Below are 18,134 nucleotides of genomic sequence, written 5' to 3'. Positions count from 1 at the left end.
CACCAAATTTGAGAAAAATCTCTGAATTTTTATTGAATCAAAAGGTTGCCTTCAAGACTACAATAATTTAGCTTAAATAGTAGTGAAAAATAAAAATAACAAATCTTCTAAAAGATTGTAAAAATAAAAATAACTAACCTAACTAAATAAAAATAACAAATCTACCTAAAATATAAAAATAACTAATCTAGGTGAAATATAAAAATAAGAAATCCGTCTAAAATATAATAAAACTAAATATAACTAAAATAATAAATTATTAAGGAAACTCTCCTACATCATTCTGACTCCAACTCACAGGACAATAAGAAGCAAAACTCAAATACTAGTAAGAGTTGTAAAGTGATTTCAAGGCTGCTGCTTCCTGTCAAGACTTGATGATTGGTATGCTTAGTTTGGTTCTCTAAACTGCCTGCTTAACTCTGCAAGGTACGTCTGCAAACCTTGGGATACTACTATTCGTAACTCCCATTTTGTTGAAACATGCCTACGCCATGCACGTTCTAACCTGGTCTTTATGTTGTAAAATTGCATTTTTTAAAGTAGTTTTTATTTCTTGGATATTAAAGACATTGTGAATGGCCAATTTGTATTTGGAAGGACTGATTTGCGAACACCTCCAAGAATGGGAAGGATAATCGGTAATTGTGGTGGCATATTGCTACTTTATCAGAGTCCTAAGCGTCGTCGTGAACCCTATACTCAAATGTTGGCTTAGAGTTCCTCCTTTACCAACTTCAAAAGAACAAATTGATCTTGTTCCTCACACTGCTAAATTCAAGTTGTTCTGCATAGATATCCTAGAGGTTTCGGGTTCTTTTCGGTATGTTTTTTATGTGCTAAGAATTGGAATATGTAACTCATGGAAAGAGATAGCTAGAAAAGAAACTCCCTGTGAGCAAATGAGGATTATACATTTCGCATTCCCTTATTTATTGTCTCATTTAGCAGTTTCCACGCCCTCTGAAATTTGATGGCACAAGATCAGCAACAAAGCTTCTTTTGTGGTGAAACCAAATATGGCCTAAAATATATATCATCAATAAAAAGAAGAAAACAAACTAATTTTTCGACAATAAATTACACAAATTATAATCAGGAACATATTTGGAGGGCCAAAAGCATAATTTAAGCCAAAAATGTATTAGTATTGCACCAAGTGAGTCTACTAGTAGAATTTAAGCCAAAAATACATTAAATGTACCTATTTCAATTCAATATAAATAAACAAATAGAATCTATATGGCCTACTGAAACATGACTATATTCAAATATATTACAAATTCTAATTATTAAGACATTGTATTCTCATTTACTGATATACTTATGGATTCAAGTGAACCTGTTGTTACTTTATCTTCCCCAGATGATTCCGTGTATGAAAGGCTTCTAGTTCTCCCGTCCATAGAATATGCGGGCTCCACAGGTAGAGGCATTGTGAGAGAATAACTACTAAGCATGAGTGCAATGGTTGCCATAGTTGGTCTGTCAACCAAATTTTCTTGAACACAAAGTAGTCCAATGTGAATGCATCTCATTATTTCATTTTGTGAACCATTTTTTAATGATGGGTCTATTATATTTGTGATTGTACCCTCCCTCCAGTTTCTCCATGCCTGCTCAAATTGCATATAAACACCATTAAGATCACTAGTTAAAATTATACCTTACTATGCTTACTATCATATGAAATCTTTTTCATTGACATGAAAGGAAAAAATAATAATGAGATAAGGACTTACGAAGCTGAGTAAATCCTCCTGACTCTGTCCATCAAGAAAGCGACTAATTTTTTGGCCACTTATAATCTCTAGAACTAGTACGCCAAAGCTAAAAACATCTGATTTTACTGTAAATTGTCCAAACATTGCATACTCAGGAGCCATATATCCACTACATATCAATGTGAAAAAGTTTAATTAGTCATATGATTAATGATGACTTTTCTAGTCTCACAAATATTCAACCTGTTTAGTTGTTAAGGCTGGAAATGATCTTGATATGAATTTTGATTTCATATTAGTATAAAAGGAACTTTTAACAAGATATGCAGTTACTTACTATGTTCCAACGATTTTGTTTGTATTTACTTGTGTTTGATCAACAAGCAATAGTCTGGCCATCCCAAAATCTGATATTTTAGCATTCATATTTTCGTCCAAGAGAATGTTACTTGCTTTAAGATCACGATGTATAATACGAAGTCGAGAATCCTCGTGAAGGTAAAGAAGGCCTCTAGCAATACCTCCAATGATTTTGTAGCGCCTTTCCCAATCTAATTGTGCTTTCTTTATTGGATCTATGCGTACACCAAACAAGCTATTTTAGTAGTGATATGTAGTCGTTTTCTCAAGCTAAATTTGATATAATAAGAAAGCAACAATCTAATAAAACATATATTACAACCTACCAAATATAAAGTAATCGAGACTTTTATTATGAACAAATTCATAAACAAGTAGCCTTTCTTTTCTTTCTAGACAAAAACCAAGTAGTCTGACTAAATTTCGATGTTGAAGCTTAGCCAATAAAAGCACTTCATTCTTAAATTCAATATCTCCTTGTCCAGAATCTCTTGACAACCTTTTGACTGCAATCACTTGTCCACTCGAGAGTTTTCCCTGAAAATATATCTCACTTGTGTATAATAAATACTATAATAATGAAGAATTTGATGCGCATCAAAATCAATAGTGTTACTTACCTGATAAACAACTCCAAATCCGCCATGTCCGAGTTTATTAGCTTCGGAAAAGTTATTTGTAGCAACTCCTATTGTGTCAAAGTTGAATTGTAATGACTCAGCGATTTCAATATCATCATCGTTATCATTATCATCATCATCATCATCTTGTATTCCTTGAAACATTATACAAGGCATGTTAGTGGAGTCAAAATAGAAAAATATCCATATCCACATATGTAATTTGCGAAATCAAAATACTTATGACTATTTGCCTCCATTTTTTCCCTTCTTTCTATTTGTGAATTATTGCATATAGTTTATTTTATTCATTAGAATGCAATTTTGTTTACCATCACATCATATTATTATGGACTAGATTCTTTGTTGTCAATATTGTCCTACATTCACATCATCTCTCAGTCTTCTTCTGATTAGCAGGTCATCATCAAACCACTTAGCAAACATTGGATTTTAAAATTTGGACTATCTCAATAAGATTAGACCGTTTAGATTTGTTAAAGTGTGTGTGATTACAAGCTTTGATATTTGATATATTAAAAGCTTATTTAGAATGACTTATTTTTGCCTATTTCCTAGTAAATTTAGTCCAAAATAGAAAGTTTGAGTAAATCAATACTCATAGCATACCTTCGAGATTTACCCCTGCCATACTGTGGCGATTTCTCCTTAAGCATATGCAAATGATCAAAGTTAGAAGAACAAGAACTACAACGACAGTAGGCACAACTATGGCAATGGTAGTAGTATGAGATGATTTGCTTTTTTCTGCAAAAATCAAAAGTAAGCATATAGATGAGAAAAAGGCCAATATATGAAACAAGTAAAACAAAACCACTAAATAGTAAACCATGTGATCGGGCACAGCTGGTTTTTAAGCTCTAATTGACGAAGAATCGTTCATGAAAATATCAGTTTGAATTCTAAATGAAACAATTTTTTATCAGATTTTATACTTGTCTCCCGGACGAATTCTAAATTATCAGAGCTTCCATTGTGTGAGAATCAGTAACTTGCAAATAATAATTAAGTATGATTAGTAAGTGACAACTAAATACCTTGTGGTGGAGAGGTTCCATCTGGGTCGTCTACTATAAGCGGAGGATCGTAGAAGAGATAGGTTTCAAATCTAATCTTACAACTTGGTGTAACAAGTCTAGCACCAACCTTGTTATTACAACAACTTGGAATTTCTGAGATAGCAACATCTAAACAACGATTACACTCTTGTAATGATAAATCAGGTGTACACTGCACAAGACCATATATGGTTTGAAAATTTAAGTTCACACCAGTTTCATTATCCGTAGCATACTTAAAACGAGAGTTGTCACTTGATGCAACTTTATCTTTCAGTTTCTTCATCAAGTTCCCAAGAACTTGAGTAAATTGATCCGCATCTGTTGCATTGTTATTGTTTGGCAAATAGAATGCAGGTGAAACTTCCATAATGTCAAATATTGATCGGTTGGAGTAGCGCAACATGCAGTCTTCATACCAACCAATTGCTTCTTTTTGATTTGGACAAAGCCGTGTTAGAAGAACTCTTGAATCGTTGAGACAATTGCGGCAAACATCAGGCTTAACATCTCCCCTGCAGAGTCCAATGGCGTTTACTTTATCGTTGTTTTGGCCGTAAGAGAAATTGTAGAAACCGTAGTTGATTTGTGTGTTTGAAGAGAGATTGGACAAAAGGATATTAAGGTTATTTTGATATGTGCTATTGGCTGTGTAGTTGCCTTTATCGTTTATACAAAAGTTGTACAAAAAATCTGGCTGGCCGTTAGTTTGAGATACAATAATAATGAGAAGAAGGAGAAAAGAGTAAAAGGAAAATGATAACTTGCAAGACACTGTTGCCATTCTTTCTGATATTGCCTTTGAATGATAATGGAGCATATAGAACCTTTGAAAATGAGAGGTACTTTAAATGCAGCGGGTGAAGTGATTTATTGACTAAAATTTTTTGTTTGAATGAAAGATTTAGTCTTTTTTAATCATTCAATTTGTGGGAAAGGTCAAAGAGTAATATTTCAAAAGTGAAACTTTTGGACAGAGTAGTGGCTTTCTGTTTCCAGATGCATTGCATGAGAAAAAGTCCACTATGTAAAATGCTTGGAGTTGGAACTTGGAAGTGTTCTTGAATTGTTTAAAGGGATTAGTCCAAGTTTACTCAGATAATTCACTAGAATGAGCCAATGGGAATGTAACAGTGTATTGGTAAACTTTCATCTAAATATTTGGTACTGAATACTAAAAAAAATGCACCTAAATTTTGTGCATGAAAAATGCTCCATAGATATAAAAAAAATGTATTAGGCCCACCAGAGAGAAATGTATTCACCAAATACACGACTTTGCTTTTGAAGCAGTCTGTCTCTACATGATAGAGACAAAAAAAAAACATAATAAACCAACCACACATACAAGGCTGAAAAAAAATACTATATTCACCGAACAACAAAAAATACTATATTCAAATCAACACAAATCAAATCCCCAGCGCCTGAAAACAAAACAAAAAAAAATATTCAAGGCTGTTATAGCAAGCCAAAAATAAATTGCAAAATTACTGTGGTTAACAAAGTGAAAATCAGTATTAGAACTGTCAAAAAAAAAAAGGTCGGGTATCGGGCCGACTCATTAGCCCACGGTTTTGGATGGGTTGAGCCTAAAAAAAAGGCGACCCAAATACAATCGAACTTCTTTGGCCCTAGCCTATATGAAAATCGGCTGGAACTGATTCCGCCCACTATCAAATAAATTAAATTATGTGATTTTTATAAAATCATATCAATATAAACATAAAAAGTTATCATCTAATTAAAAAACTATTAATAAAAATATATTTGAATAAATAAGTTTAATAAAAAGGATACATTATAAAAGTTTGTCTACTTTAAATCTCAAGTTTTTTATGTGAGAGGGGTTTCAGGTTCTGCCTCATGCGCGAGGCGCGTGAATTTGTACTTTCTCTACACACGGGAGTGAATTTCTTGTAACTCATTTGAAATCTTGTAAACATTATTGGAATAGTGAATTGGAGAGTCGCACTCTCCTCTAGACATAGGTCATTTATTATTGGACCGAATATTTTGACTTTTATATATGCATGAGTTATAAAAGTAAAAGTGTGTGAAGAGCACTAAACATAAGTACATAACACTTTTTCTTGATGGTGTGTGTTTGGCCGCGTTGCCTTGTTAATTGGTTCATAACGTTGCATCTCCCCATTAATTCCAACCTTTGAAGTCAAAAAGATAATGCACAAATCAACATCATACTGCACTAATTTGCTTGAATGACTTGACTGGTATTGTGGTCAGTCAACTCAAGAATCTAACCCCCTCCCCCACCTATACATTACATATAGTACTCCCACCATTCCTTAAATCTTGTACATTTTCATACTTCAATTCAAACAAAAAATTTCAATGGCTCTGTTTCTCTTTCTCTGTTTTTTGTTTTCTATAATTGTATCCCAAGCCAAAGCAGGTGATCCTGTATCCTGTGATAACAATAGAGGAAACTACACAACCGATAGCGCCTACGACAACAACCTTAAAACCGTTTTATCCAGTTTCTCTTCCCATAAACAAATTAACTATGGTTTCTACAATTTCTCATATGGTCAAGACCCCAACAAAGCATACGCCATTGGATTGTGTCGCGGAGATCTTAACACAACTCAGTGCCTTACAAACATAAACAATTCCTTTGTTTATCTCAGACAACAGTGTCCAAATCAAAAAGAAGCAATTGTCTGGGGTGGTGACTTCACTTTATGGTATTCAAATCGCTCGATTTTTGGGATCGTTGAAACTAGTCCTACACAATATTTGATTTATGAAAGGAATGCAAGTGATGCAGAACGGTATAAAGAAGCATTGAGTAACTTGATGACAAATTTAACAGAAAAAGCTGCATCAGGTGATTCTCGTCGTAAATATGATGCTGATAGTGTTAGTGATCCTGCAAATTTTGCAACCATATATGGGTATGCTCTTTGTATGCCGGATTTGTCATCGCAACAATGCAATGATTGTTTGGCTCAGACAGTTTTGGAAATTCCAGAATGTTGTAATGGGAAGATGGGAGGAAATATCCTTAAACCAAGTTGTCGTATTAGATTTGATCCTTATCGCTTCTTCAATCCGACGATTGTGTTAGATTCAAATGCAACTCCTCCTAAACCATCGTCACTACCACCTTCTCCATCCACCACCAATAGCACTTCTACAGGTACTAATTAATTGTTAAGTTTATCTATTTTAAGAAAAGTCGTTTTCCAATATCGCTATATTACACGAATCTAGCGAAAGCCATGAATAAGACAACAAAATTGTAGAATGTAAAATAGAAAATTGTACTATTGAATATTGAAAATGAGAATGTAACACTTCAGGATTTAAATTTGTGCAGGACACAACAAAATCCGAACTGTCATCGCCACTGCAGTTCCAGTTGCTATTGTGGTTTTGTTCCTCATTTTTATTTGCATCTATTTAAGATTCAGAAAGCTTAAACAAATGTTTGAAGGTATGTCTGGTTTATTTAAGCATGGATTACTGTCATAAGTTATTATAATCAAAGTCTAACAATTTGAACGGATAAAATTAAAGAGTTATTACATTTATAGCAATTATGAATTATCATATATAAAAAAACTAACACGTTCGTCTTAATCGGTTGTATGTGAAGCTAATAATGGAGAAAATGATGATGGAGATGAAGATGAAATTACAATTGTTGAGTCATTTCAATTTAACTTTGATACTATACGAGTTGCTACAAGTGACTTCTCCGATTCTAATAAACTTGGGCAAGGTGGATTTGGAGTTGTTTATCGAGTAAGATAACTATTTTTTTATTTATAAAAATATTACCTTTTACGAAATATTATCGTAAAAAAAAAATTACTATGCTTAAAAATTGATATATTTCAGGGTAAACTACCTGATGGACAAATGATTGCTGTCAAAAGATTGTTAAAAGATTCCAGCCAAGGAGATGTGGAATTTAAAAATGAAGTACTATTAGTAGCCAAGCTTCAACATCGAAATTTAGTTAGACTACTTGGTTTCAGTTTAGAAGGGAGTGAAAGGCTGCTTATTTATGAATTTGTTACAAATAAAAGTCTTGATTACTTCATTTTTGGTATGTTTTTTGAATATCAACATAGTATGATGTACAATTACTTATAAGACAAATACTAACTACTAAAACAAATTTGAAACTCATATGATCTTGGTTAAATATGTAGATGCAACCAGGAAAGCAAAGTTGAATTGGGAAAAGCGTTATGATATTATAAGAGGAATTGCTCGAGGTCTTCTTTATCTTCATGAGGATTCTCGCCTACGAATTATACATCGTGATATCAAAGCAAGCAATATTCTCTTAGACAATGAGATGAATCCTAAGATAGCCGATTTTGGATTGGCAAGATTGTTTGTTATAGATCAAACTCAAGGAAATACAAATAGAATTGTTGGAACTTAGTAAGTTTTTGAATATGTTTGAGCATATACTACTGTCGTTAATTCTAATCAACTATAAGTAAAATATCATATATAGTTTTACCAACTAACCTTGTCTATATTGGCATACAGTGGATATATGGCACCTGAGTATGCAATGCATGGACAATTTTCGGTAAAATCAGATGTCTTTAGTTTTGGAGTACTGATTCTTGAGATTATAACTGGCCATAAAAATAGCACAAATATTGGTCATGGAAATGATGCAGAGTATCTATTGAGCTATGTAAGTGATAGATAGACTAGAACATTACATGATTCAAATAATATTGTGGAAATTGATTGGTGACCTAATTTTATTTCTGTTATTTGCACTTGAGCAGGTGTGGAGAAGCTGGAGAGAAGGGAAAGCTATAAGTATTATAGATCCATCATTAAACAATGTTTCAGCAAATGAAATAATGAGATGCATCCATATTGGTTTACTTTGTATTCAAGAAAACGTAGTTGAGAGACCAACCATGGCTTCTGTTGCACTCATGCTTAATAGTAATTCTCTCACTCTCTCAATACCTTCAAAACCTGCATATTTTTATGGAAGTGGAACTAGAAGCCTACATGATATGCAGTTATGGGCTGGACATATAGATTCAACAACTTCAAGTGAATCAAAGAACACGGCTTCAAATACCGATCCATACCCTCGCTAGATTTTGTTCATAAGGGTGATAATTATATTCATCGTAATTGTTCTCCCCCCCGAACTACTCAGAATCTCCCTATCCCACCGAAAGATATATATCTCCTGGTTGTGTATATTCTACCAGTAGATATCATTCGGTAGTGTATTCACCTGTATTTTTTCCAGAGTAAATCACTAAATTGTTCTGTAAAATTATAAAAGTGGATCTCTCTGAAATTTGAGAATAAACAAAAACCTCTTTGAAAATGAAAGACATAAATTATTTTAATCATTCTATTATTTTCTTCTATCAGCGTTTATGATTTGATGGCTAATTAACCAAGTAATGATGAGTTGATAGCTAATTAAATTTGGAGTATTTGGAGTATCGTGCGATCAAACATCGAGGTTATATTGTGGAGTTCAACTCAAAATTCATAATTCATAATAATAGACTAAATGTAGTAATAAAATATACCATTATCTCAAAGTGTATTCTAAGTTAATAGCCATACAAAAAGAATATCTAAGAAAATATTGCACCTAAATTTTGCCCATGAAAAGTGGTCCATAGCTATAGAAACGCAAGAAAATTCAAATCACGTAATTAGAAGAAAAAAAATGCATTAGCCCCACCAGAGAAATGTATTCACCAAAGACAAGATTTTGCCTTTGAAGCAGTCTGTCTGTGCATGACAGAAACAAAAAAACACAATAAACCAAGCTCACACGGTAGAACAAAATACAACAGCAGCACCCAAACAAAACACAATCAACTCCGCAGCGCCTGCAAAACAATTTCCAAGCTGTTATACCAAAACAAAAATAAATTTCAAAGTTAATATGGTAACAAGTCCATGTTGGGTTATAAGGGAGAATTTTACTGAGTTGGATCAACACATTGAACTAAAACTAAAGAGAATTTCTTTTCGCGCCCATAAGTTCTCGTGCGCCTTGCGAATTTCCCAAGATAGCCCATTTGCTATTTAAGTTGCAAACTCAATTCACACCTTAAATAGTGAACGACAGTTTTTATCCTAACCTTAATGTTTGCACCCGTCACGTCCACAAAAAAAAATATTAGATAAACACATTTCGCTACTTTAAGTGTGAATTGTGCTTTTCCAAATTTTGCGTTTTTACACACTCGCTAGTTTAAACAATTTTTTGTCAAATTTTATTTATCTCATTTTCTAACTTTATGTTATAGTCCATTTCTTTCTTTTCTTTCTGTTTTTTTTTTGGTCAAAATTTATATTCCATTTCTAGCTAGATGCAGAATTAAGAGATAAAAAAAGAAGAAAAAAAATTGTGCATTATATATATTTTGACTTTTATTATATTATTATATATCTGCCTGAGTTATAAAAGTAAAAGTGTGTCAAGAACAAGGACAGAGCTAGAAATTAAGTTTTGAGGGGGCCGAATTTAAAGTATAATTTAGTAAAAAAAAACTAAAATTTAAAAGCATAACATATATAAGAAACTATAAAATAAATTTAAAGTTAATATTGTGAATCTGCATTTTATTTATACCACTTTTTTTAAATCGAACTTTTTGCATCTCAATTTTCACATTTATTGTAATTTTGTTCTCAACTAATGCATTTTTCCATGAAAATTGCAACTTTTTGGTACAAAAAATATCATTTTTAAGGGAGAAGACATTCGCCAAGATTAAATTTACAACAAAGGTATAGATAGAGTCCATAATGTTAAATTAAAAAAGTAGACCAATTTCGTGAGTTTAACAAGATAGGGAGACCAAAAGTGAAATTAAACCAATAATATAATAAGATACTCGTATAAAAAAAATTAAAAAAGGTTTAGGGGGACCGTGCGCTCTGCTGATCCCCTACTAGCTTCGTCCCTGGTCAAGAGCACTAACATAACACTTTTTCTTGATGGTGGGTGTTTGGCCGTGTTGCCTTGTTAATTGGTTCATAACGTTGCATCTCCCCATTAATTCCAACGTTTGAATTCAAAAAGATATATACACAAATCAACACCATACTAATTTGCATGAATGAATTGAATAGTATTGTAGTAAAAGTTTATGGTCAGTCAACTCAAGAATCTAACCCCTCCCCCACCTACCTTTATATTACATAGTACTCCTTCCCACCATTCCTTAAATCTTGTACATTTTGATACTTCAAACAAAATTATTTTGCAATGGCTCTGTTTCTCTTTCACTGTTTTTTGTTTTCTATAATTGTATCCCAAGCCAAAGCAGGTGATGAGTTTTCCTGTGATAACAGTAGAGGAAACTACACAACCAATAGCATCTATGACAACAACCTTAAAACCGTTTTATCCAGTTTCTCTTCCCATACAGAAATTAACTACGGTTTCTACAATTTCTCATATGGCCAAGACCCCGACAAAGCATACGCCATTGGGGTGTGTCGTGGAGATGTTGAGCCAAATGATTGTCGTAGAAACCTAAACAATTCCATTGGCTATCTCAGAGAGCAGTGTCCAAACCAAAAAGAGGCAATTGTGTGGGGTGGTGATAATACTTTGTGGTACTCAAATCGCTCGATTTTTGGGATCGTGGAAACTAGTCCTACAAAATATTTGATTTTGACTAGGGATGCAAGTGATGCAGATCAGTATGAAGAAGCATTGAGTAACTTGATGACAAATTTAACAGAAAAAGCTGCATCAGGTGATTCTCGTCGTAAATATGATGCTCATAGTGTTAGTGATGGAAATTTCGGAATCATATACGGTTATGTGCTTTGTATGCCGGATTTATCATCGCAACAATGCAATGATTGCTTGCTTCAGACAATTTCCGAAATCCCACTCTGTTGTAATGGGAAGATGGGAGGAAATATTCTTAAACCAAGTTGTCGTATAAGATTTGATCCTTATCGCTTCTTCAATTCGACGATTGTGTTAGATCCAAATGCAACTCCTCCTGAACCACCGTCGCTACCAACTTCACCATCCACTACCAATAGCACTTCCTCAGGTACCTAACTAATTGTTATGTTTATCTATTTTAAGAAAAGTCTTTTTCCAATAACGCGCTATATTACGCTTCAAACGAAAGCCATGAATAAGAAAACAAATTGTAGAAAGTAATATAGAAAAGTCTTTTTACAATAACACTAAGGATTTAAATTTGTGCAGGACACAACAAAATCCGAACTGTCATCGCCACTGCAGTGCCAGTTGCTACTGTGTTTTTGTTCCTCATTTTTATATGCATCTATTTAAGATTCAGAAAGCTAAAACAAATGGTTGAAGGTATGTCTGATTTATTTAAAGCATGGATTACTGTCACAAGTTATTTAAAGCATGGATCTCTAACATAAATAAAGTGAAATTTATTTAAAGCATGGATTACTGTCACAAGTGTGTCGGATAACAAAAAGTCTAGTACTAGTTTGAGATTAAACAATCAATTTTTATGATTTTTAAATGAGTCGACCAAAAGTCTAACTAGTATACTCCCTTCGTCCCAAAATATAAGCAAAAATTGGTCAACAAAAGTGAATGTATTTGTTCCAAATCTTTAACCAAATACATCAAGTTTCTTTGACCCACTTTTGCTTATATTTTGGGACGGAGGGAGTAAGATTTTTCTTCAGATTATTTTTGCCAAAAAATTACTTTTACAATTTTTAAAATATTTTCACCTAAATTTTATTTTGTACTTCTGTTACATTTATAATAATAGCAATTGGTTGTACGTGAAAAACTAACATGTTCATTTTATTTGGTTGTACCTGAAGCTGGTAATGGAGAATATGATGATGGAGATGGAGATGAAGATGAAGATGAAATTTCAATTGTTGAGTCATTTCAATTTAACTTTGATACCATTCGAGTTGCTACAAGTGACTTCTCCGACTCTAATAAACTTGGGCAAGGTGGATTTGGAGTTGTTTATCGGGTAAGATAGCTATCTTTTATTTATTAGAATATCACCTAATTATCGTTAAAAAAAATTACTAACCTTTAAATTATTACATTTTAGGGTAAACTACCTAATGGACAAATGATTGCTGTCAAAAGATTGTTAAAAGATTCCAGCCAAGGAGATGTGGAATTTAAAAATGAAGTACTATTAGTAGCCAAGCTTCAACATCGAAATTTAGTTAGACTACTTGGTTTCAGTTTAGAAGGGACTGAAAGGCTGCTTATTTATGAGTTTGTTACAAATAAAAGTCTTGATTACTTCATCTTTGGTATGTTTGAATATCAACATAGTTACAATGTTGCACAATTACTTATATATAACTTTTATTGTCATAAGACAAATATTAACTTCTAAAATGGTTTTGAAATTCATATGATATTGGTTATATTATGTAGATCCAATCAGGAAAGCACAATTGAATTGGCAAAAGCGCTACGATATTATAAGAGGTATTGCCCGAGGTCTTCTTTATCTTCATGAGGATTCTCGCTTACGAATTATACACCGTGATATCAAAGCAAGCAATATTCTCTTAGACAATGAGATGAATCCTAAGATAGCCGATTTTGGATTGGCAAGATTGTTTGTTATAGATCAAACTCAAGGAAATACAAATAGAATTGTTGGAACTTAGTAAGTTTTTGAATATGTTTGAGCATACTACTGTCGTTAATTCTAATCAACTATAAGTAAAATATCATATATACTTTTACTAACTAACCTTGTCTATATTGGCATACAGTGGATATATGGCACCTGAGTATGCAATGCATGGACAATTTTCGGTAAAATCAGATGTCTTTAGTTTTGGAGTATTGATTCTTGAGATTATAACTGGCCATAAAAATAGCACAAATATTGGTCATGGAAATGATGCAGAGTATCTATTGAGCTATGTAAGTGATAGATAGACTAGAACATTACATGATTCAAATAATATTGTGGAAATTGATTGGTGACCTAATTCTATTTCTGTTATTTGCACTTGAGCAGGTGTGGAAAAGCTGGAGAGAACGGAAAGCTATAAATACTATAGATCCATCATTAAACAATGTTTCAGCAAATGAAATAATGAGATGCATCCATATTGGTTTACTTTGTATTCAAGAAAACGTAGTTGAGAGACCAACCATGGCTTCTGTTGCACTCATGCTTAATAGTAATTCTCTCACTCTCTCAATACCTTCAAAACCTGCATATTTTTATGGAAGTGGAACTAGAAGCCTACAAGACATGCAGTTATGGGCTGGACATATAGATTCAACAACTTCAAGTGAATCAAAGAACACGGCTTCAAATACCGATCCATACCCTCGCTAGATTTTGTTCATAAGGGTGATATATTCATCGTAATTGTTCTCCCCCCCGAACTACTTAGATTCTCCCTACCCCCCCCTAAAGATATCTTCTTGTGGTGTATATTCTATCAGTAGAGCAATCATCTATATTCTATACTTAGGCCCAAATCAAAACTTCAAAAATGAAACTAAACATAAATGGGACAACTCTTGAAACAAGTTTTTGCTACTACACCTAGGTCCTCAGATTTGGAGGTATATATTTTCAAACACATTTTATCATCTGCAAATAAATTTCTAAAATATGTAAGTGTGATAACAAATTTCTTTTTTTGACTAAATATTCTTCTAGATTTTATGTTCAGGTAAATGGTGGATTTGGACAAGGTTGCATCTATACATATAAGACTTGGTACTTCATGACCAAAAAAATAAAAGACTTGTGCTGGATTATTTAAGCTATCACATTAACATTAAGTCCTTTGTTACTCCACATTATTATCCTCCATAAGACATTTTCAAATTTTCAATCAATTAATAATATAAACTCCCTAATATATACTCTAGTAAAGGCCAAAGGGAGAATAGCAAAGAATAAGGATTTAGCATAAAACTAAAGGAAGCAATAGTAGCATAAAGTGGAAGATAAAAATAAATTATACATATATCCAGACCCAGACATAATCATAAAAATTTCCACAACTTATGTACCTTTGAGGATCTTGTCTTGACACATTTTTGAGTCAAGCAAAAGGTTCTATAACTAGGTTGATGGACCTGTCATATAAACCTCTTTTCAACAAACCAATGATCATCTTCTAAATTCATTCTGCTGCATTTTCATCGCTTTCATTTCCTTCATTTATAATATCCGGCAACGTATCAAGATCAGTTCGAGCCTTTTCCATATCCTCGTGCATGCTATGTGTATCAGCAGAATCAAATGCATCGTGCACAACTGAATCTAAAACATCAGTGACAGAGGAAGAGTCTGATTTTTCATCACTTTCACTTGTTTGATTATCACCCTTGAACATCTCATCCTCGGTGACATCAACATTCTGAGTTTCATTTGCTTCACTAGATTCCGTGCTACCTTTGGATTTGTCACTCTCAGTAGTATTAGAGCTCACGTTTCTATCCAAACTACTAGAAATGTTTTCAGTCACATTTGAGGCTACAGATCCTTCTGTCTTCTCTAATGCATTATCCCCTAGAGTAGAAGATTCTTGCGAAGCTGCATCTCGATTTTCCGGTTTAGCAGAGACTGTTGCATCATTATCAGGCAGGTTTCCTTCAGAAGTTTTATTGCCACTCTGCTCTAATCCCTCTGCTTGCTTTATATCTCCAGTTATTGTTGCATTAACTGTCACATTTTGAGCATGATCAGACTCAGATAGGATCACCGTTTTAATTTGTTCGGATGAACTCGACTCGTCATTGCCAGTGCCTGTCGAGTTACTGCTTGCTTCCGTGATCACTGCTGTCGGATTACTGCTTACATTCAAGTGGCTATCGGTGTTTGTTTTCACCGTTTCATCAGACACCGAAGAACTGTCATTTCCAGCCTCTTTCCTGGCAGTTGCATTTGAAGAAATTGCATCTGTCACTTCACCTTCGGTAACCTTCAAATCCGAATCATTTTGATTCCTGTTACTTTCATCAGAGTGATAAGTTGTCTCATTTTCTGGTTTTCCGATATTCATTTGTAGGGTTAAATCAGCATTCTCCAAATTAACCGTTTCCGTTTCAGTGCTAGTTGAGTGAGTGTCATGAGTCACAGCACTAGAGGCATCATCGCCCTTGTAATGTTCCTCCCGAGCTTCATGATTCTCCTGGTTTTCAACTAAACCCCCCTTTTCCTCATCCTCCTTCTCTTCATTCTCTATCTCATCGCCATCTTCTTTCTCTTTCTCGTCGTCTACAACCTCATCATCATGATCATTATCTGCTTCTGATTTATCATGATCATTATCTGCTTCTGATTTATCATGATCATTTTCATCTGTCTCAGCATCTCCTCCTTCATCTTCAATCTCTTCACTTTTGCTTTCATCTTCCTCATGTTCTTCTTCTGCCTCGTGCTTGTTTTCTTCTTCCCCATGTTCTTCTCTCCCTTCATCCACATTCTCTTCACTTTCTTCAGTTTCATGTTTGTTTCCGTCTTCTCCTTCTTGTTGATGTTCATCGTGTTCACGTTTATTTTCCACATCATCAACATGTTCATCTTCCTCTTCTTCCTCATGCTTTTCGTGCTGATCTACTTCAACCTTACCTGGAAGAAGATCCTTTCTACCGAGTTTCAGAATCTGATCCGGCTCAGTTCTGGATGGAAGTCTCAGATCATTCTTATCAAATTCCTTCTTCTTGTCATGATTGTGCTTAACCTGGTAGATCAACCAGAAGCAGACACCAAGCAACAGAATAACTTGCAGAACATGTTTTACCTTGAAACCTTTGGATCTTTGATTCCTAATACTTGGATTCCTTTTGATCATGTTTAACTAAGTTAAAAAAAAAAAAAAAAAACCCTCAACTCGTCTTCTCCAACAAACAAGATCAGGACACCTGCTTTGGATAGGAAAATCATTATTAAGGACCTCCAGAAATCTATGATCATTAATGACAAGATGCAATTATCGGAAATATTAATCATTAAGCCTTATCCTAATAAGTAGGGTCGGCTACCAAGGTTAAACAGTGGCATAATGTTATGTCATATATCATATTCATATCTTTATCCAACTCATTAGAAATACTTATAACTAGTTCAAAATATCCTAAACAGTGTACATAGAAAACACTAACCAAAACACTAATTGACCTCATTAAAGAAATTAAACAAAAGGTTAAGTACAAAAACTCTAAGTAGTAACAATTCACCAAAAAAGCAGATTATATCATCAGTAAATTTATACAAACATAGTCTTTCTCAGGTCATGGGGCCTTTTCCAAGTCAAGGAAAAATGTTCCACAAAACTATCAATTGATGCAAACTAGGAAAATCATAAGGTTCCAACTTTCATGCTCAAATAACATGCAAACCAAAATATCAATTAATACAACTACAAAAATCAACTAAAAAAACAGAATAAATTGTTCATTTTGGTATCATGCTTTAGTTAACACAAGTTGCATCATGAAAATCAATATACTAATTGACAAGACGAGAAGAAACCTAATGAATATAGAGTTTCAGAAAAGCAATCATCAAACATAGAAGAAACCAACTCAATACAACAGGGAAAAAAACCCTTGAAGAAAACAATAAAAAATTCAGAAAAAATAAAACTTTGTAATAGATCAATAAAAAAGAATAAGTAAAATCCTATTTTATGTCCTCCCTAGTAAAACCCCAATGTTCTTTAATTAAGGGGATGGTTGAAGAATCCTGTTTTAGAAAAAGATTGAATCTTGAATAAAGATTGATGATACCCATGTAACAGAAATTAAGGTAGTAAGTAGTGAGTTGAAGAGAGAGTATGAGAAATTACCTGAAAGAGAAGAGAAAGGGAAAAGGAATGAAGTCCTCCTGAAGAAGAAGCAGTTGGAGTTGAGACTTGAGAGTTGAGAAGAAGGTGTGTGTGTGTGTCAGAGAGAGAGAGAGAGAGAGAGTGTAAGTAAGAAGACTTTATTTATATGACAAAAGTAGTGACATTGAGGATATAGTTGTCGAACTGTTTCATTTTTGGACTTGGATGCGATCTATACAAAGGAACCTGCCTTCACATTGACCACATTTTTATTTTATCACTAGTAGGCTGAAATTCTAATTACTAGATAGGTTATTTGACCATATTTATTAACGGAATTTTTCGTGGAGATTATCTATTTGGAACTCCGAAGCCATAGATTATTTTCCTGTGAGAATGGAGGAAAAATTTCCTGAAGATATTTTGGGGCGGGGATCGGGAAAGTACCTTCTGCCACTGTTGATTTCCCGACCACACCATATTATTTAAGTTTTATATATATAATTATATAACTTCACGTTGTGTAAAAAAAAACAAAAGTCATCATTACATCATTTTATTCT

The 18,134-nt window shown here is 33.5% G+C and overlaps 3 protein-coding genes across 5 annotated transcripts; 1 reads left to right on the top strand and 2 right to left on the bottom strand.

The window, feature by feature from the left end:
• Nucleotides 1–937: 937 nt before the first annotated feature.
• Nucleotides 938–4,739, bottom strand: LOC123882225 (cysteine-rich receptor-like protein kinase 10). Its single transcript, XM_045931038.1, has 7 exons — nt 3,763–4,739; nt 3,335–3,472; nt 2,705–2,859; nt 2,411–2,621; nt 2,062–2,299; nt 1,743–1,893; nt 938–1,616 (listed from the first exon to the last, which is right to left on the bottom strand). Exons 1-7 carry the CDS (start codon nt 4,601–4,603, stop codon nt 1,293–1,295), a joined length of 2,058 nt encoding a protein of 685 aa, XP_045786994.1. The 5' UTR covers nt 4,604–4,739; the 3' UTR covers nt 938–1,292.
• A 1,206-nt stretch (nt 4,740–5,945) lies between these two features.
• On the top strand, nt 5,946–16,668 carry LOC123882232 (cysteine-rich receptor-like protein kinase 29). 3 transcript variants are annotated; one of them, XM_045931064.1, is made up of 7 exons: nt 5,946–6,946; nt 7,127–7,243; nt 7,406–7,554; nt 7,651–7,861; nt 7,968–8,205; nt 8,317–8,470; nt 8,568–9,138. In XM_045931064.1, the coding sequence occupies exons 1-7, from the start codon at nt 6,139–6,141 to the stop codon at nt 8,892–8,894; spliced, it is 2,004 nt and encodes a 667-aa protein (XP_045787020.1). In that variant the 5' UTR covers nt 5,946–6,138; the 3' UTR covers nt 8,895–9,138. The 3 variants fall into 3 exon arrangements, with proteins under 3 accessions (XP_045787020.1, XP_045787006.1, XP_045787013.1); XM_045931050.1 differs by lacking the exons at nt 7,127–7,243; nt 7,406–7,554; nt 7,651–7,861; ... (1 more) ...; nt 8,317–8,470; nt 8,568–9,138 and adding exons at nt 12,008–12,124; nt 12,613–12,773; nt 12,858–13,068; ... (1 more) ...; nt 13,543–13,696; nt 13,794–16,668 and having other exon boundaries at nt 5,995–6,946; XM_045931057.1 differs by lacking the exons at nt 5,946–6,946; nt 7,127–7,243; nt 7,406–7,554; ... (2 more) ...; nt 8,317–8,470; nt 8,568–9,138 and adding exons at nt 11,007–11,846; nt 12,008–12,124; nt 12,613–12,773; ... (2 more) ...; nt 13,543–13,696; nt 13,794–16,668.
• LOC123882252 (cilia- and flagella-associated protein 251) lies at nt 14,684–16,596 on the bottom strand. The gene has a single exon (XM_045931074.1). The coding sequence runs from the start codon at nt 16,594–16,596 to the stop codon at nt 14,923–14,925; it is 1,674 nt and encodes a 557-aa protein (XP_045787030.1). The 3' UTR covers nt 14,684–14,922.
• Nucleotides 16,669–18,134: the final 1,466 nt, after the last annotated feature.

This window comes from Trifolium pratense, linkage group LG1 (genome assembly GCF_020283565.1).
Source record: "Trifolium pratense cultivar HEN17-A07 linkage group LG1, ARS_RC_1.1, whole genome shotgun sequence".
Classification (NCBI taxonomy): Eukaryota; Viridiplantae; Streptophyta; class Magnoliopsida; order Fabales; family Fabaceae; genus Trifolium; species Trifolium pratense.
This window is presented reverse-complemented; position numbering and strand designations above follow the sequence as displayed.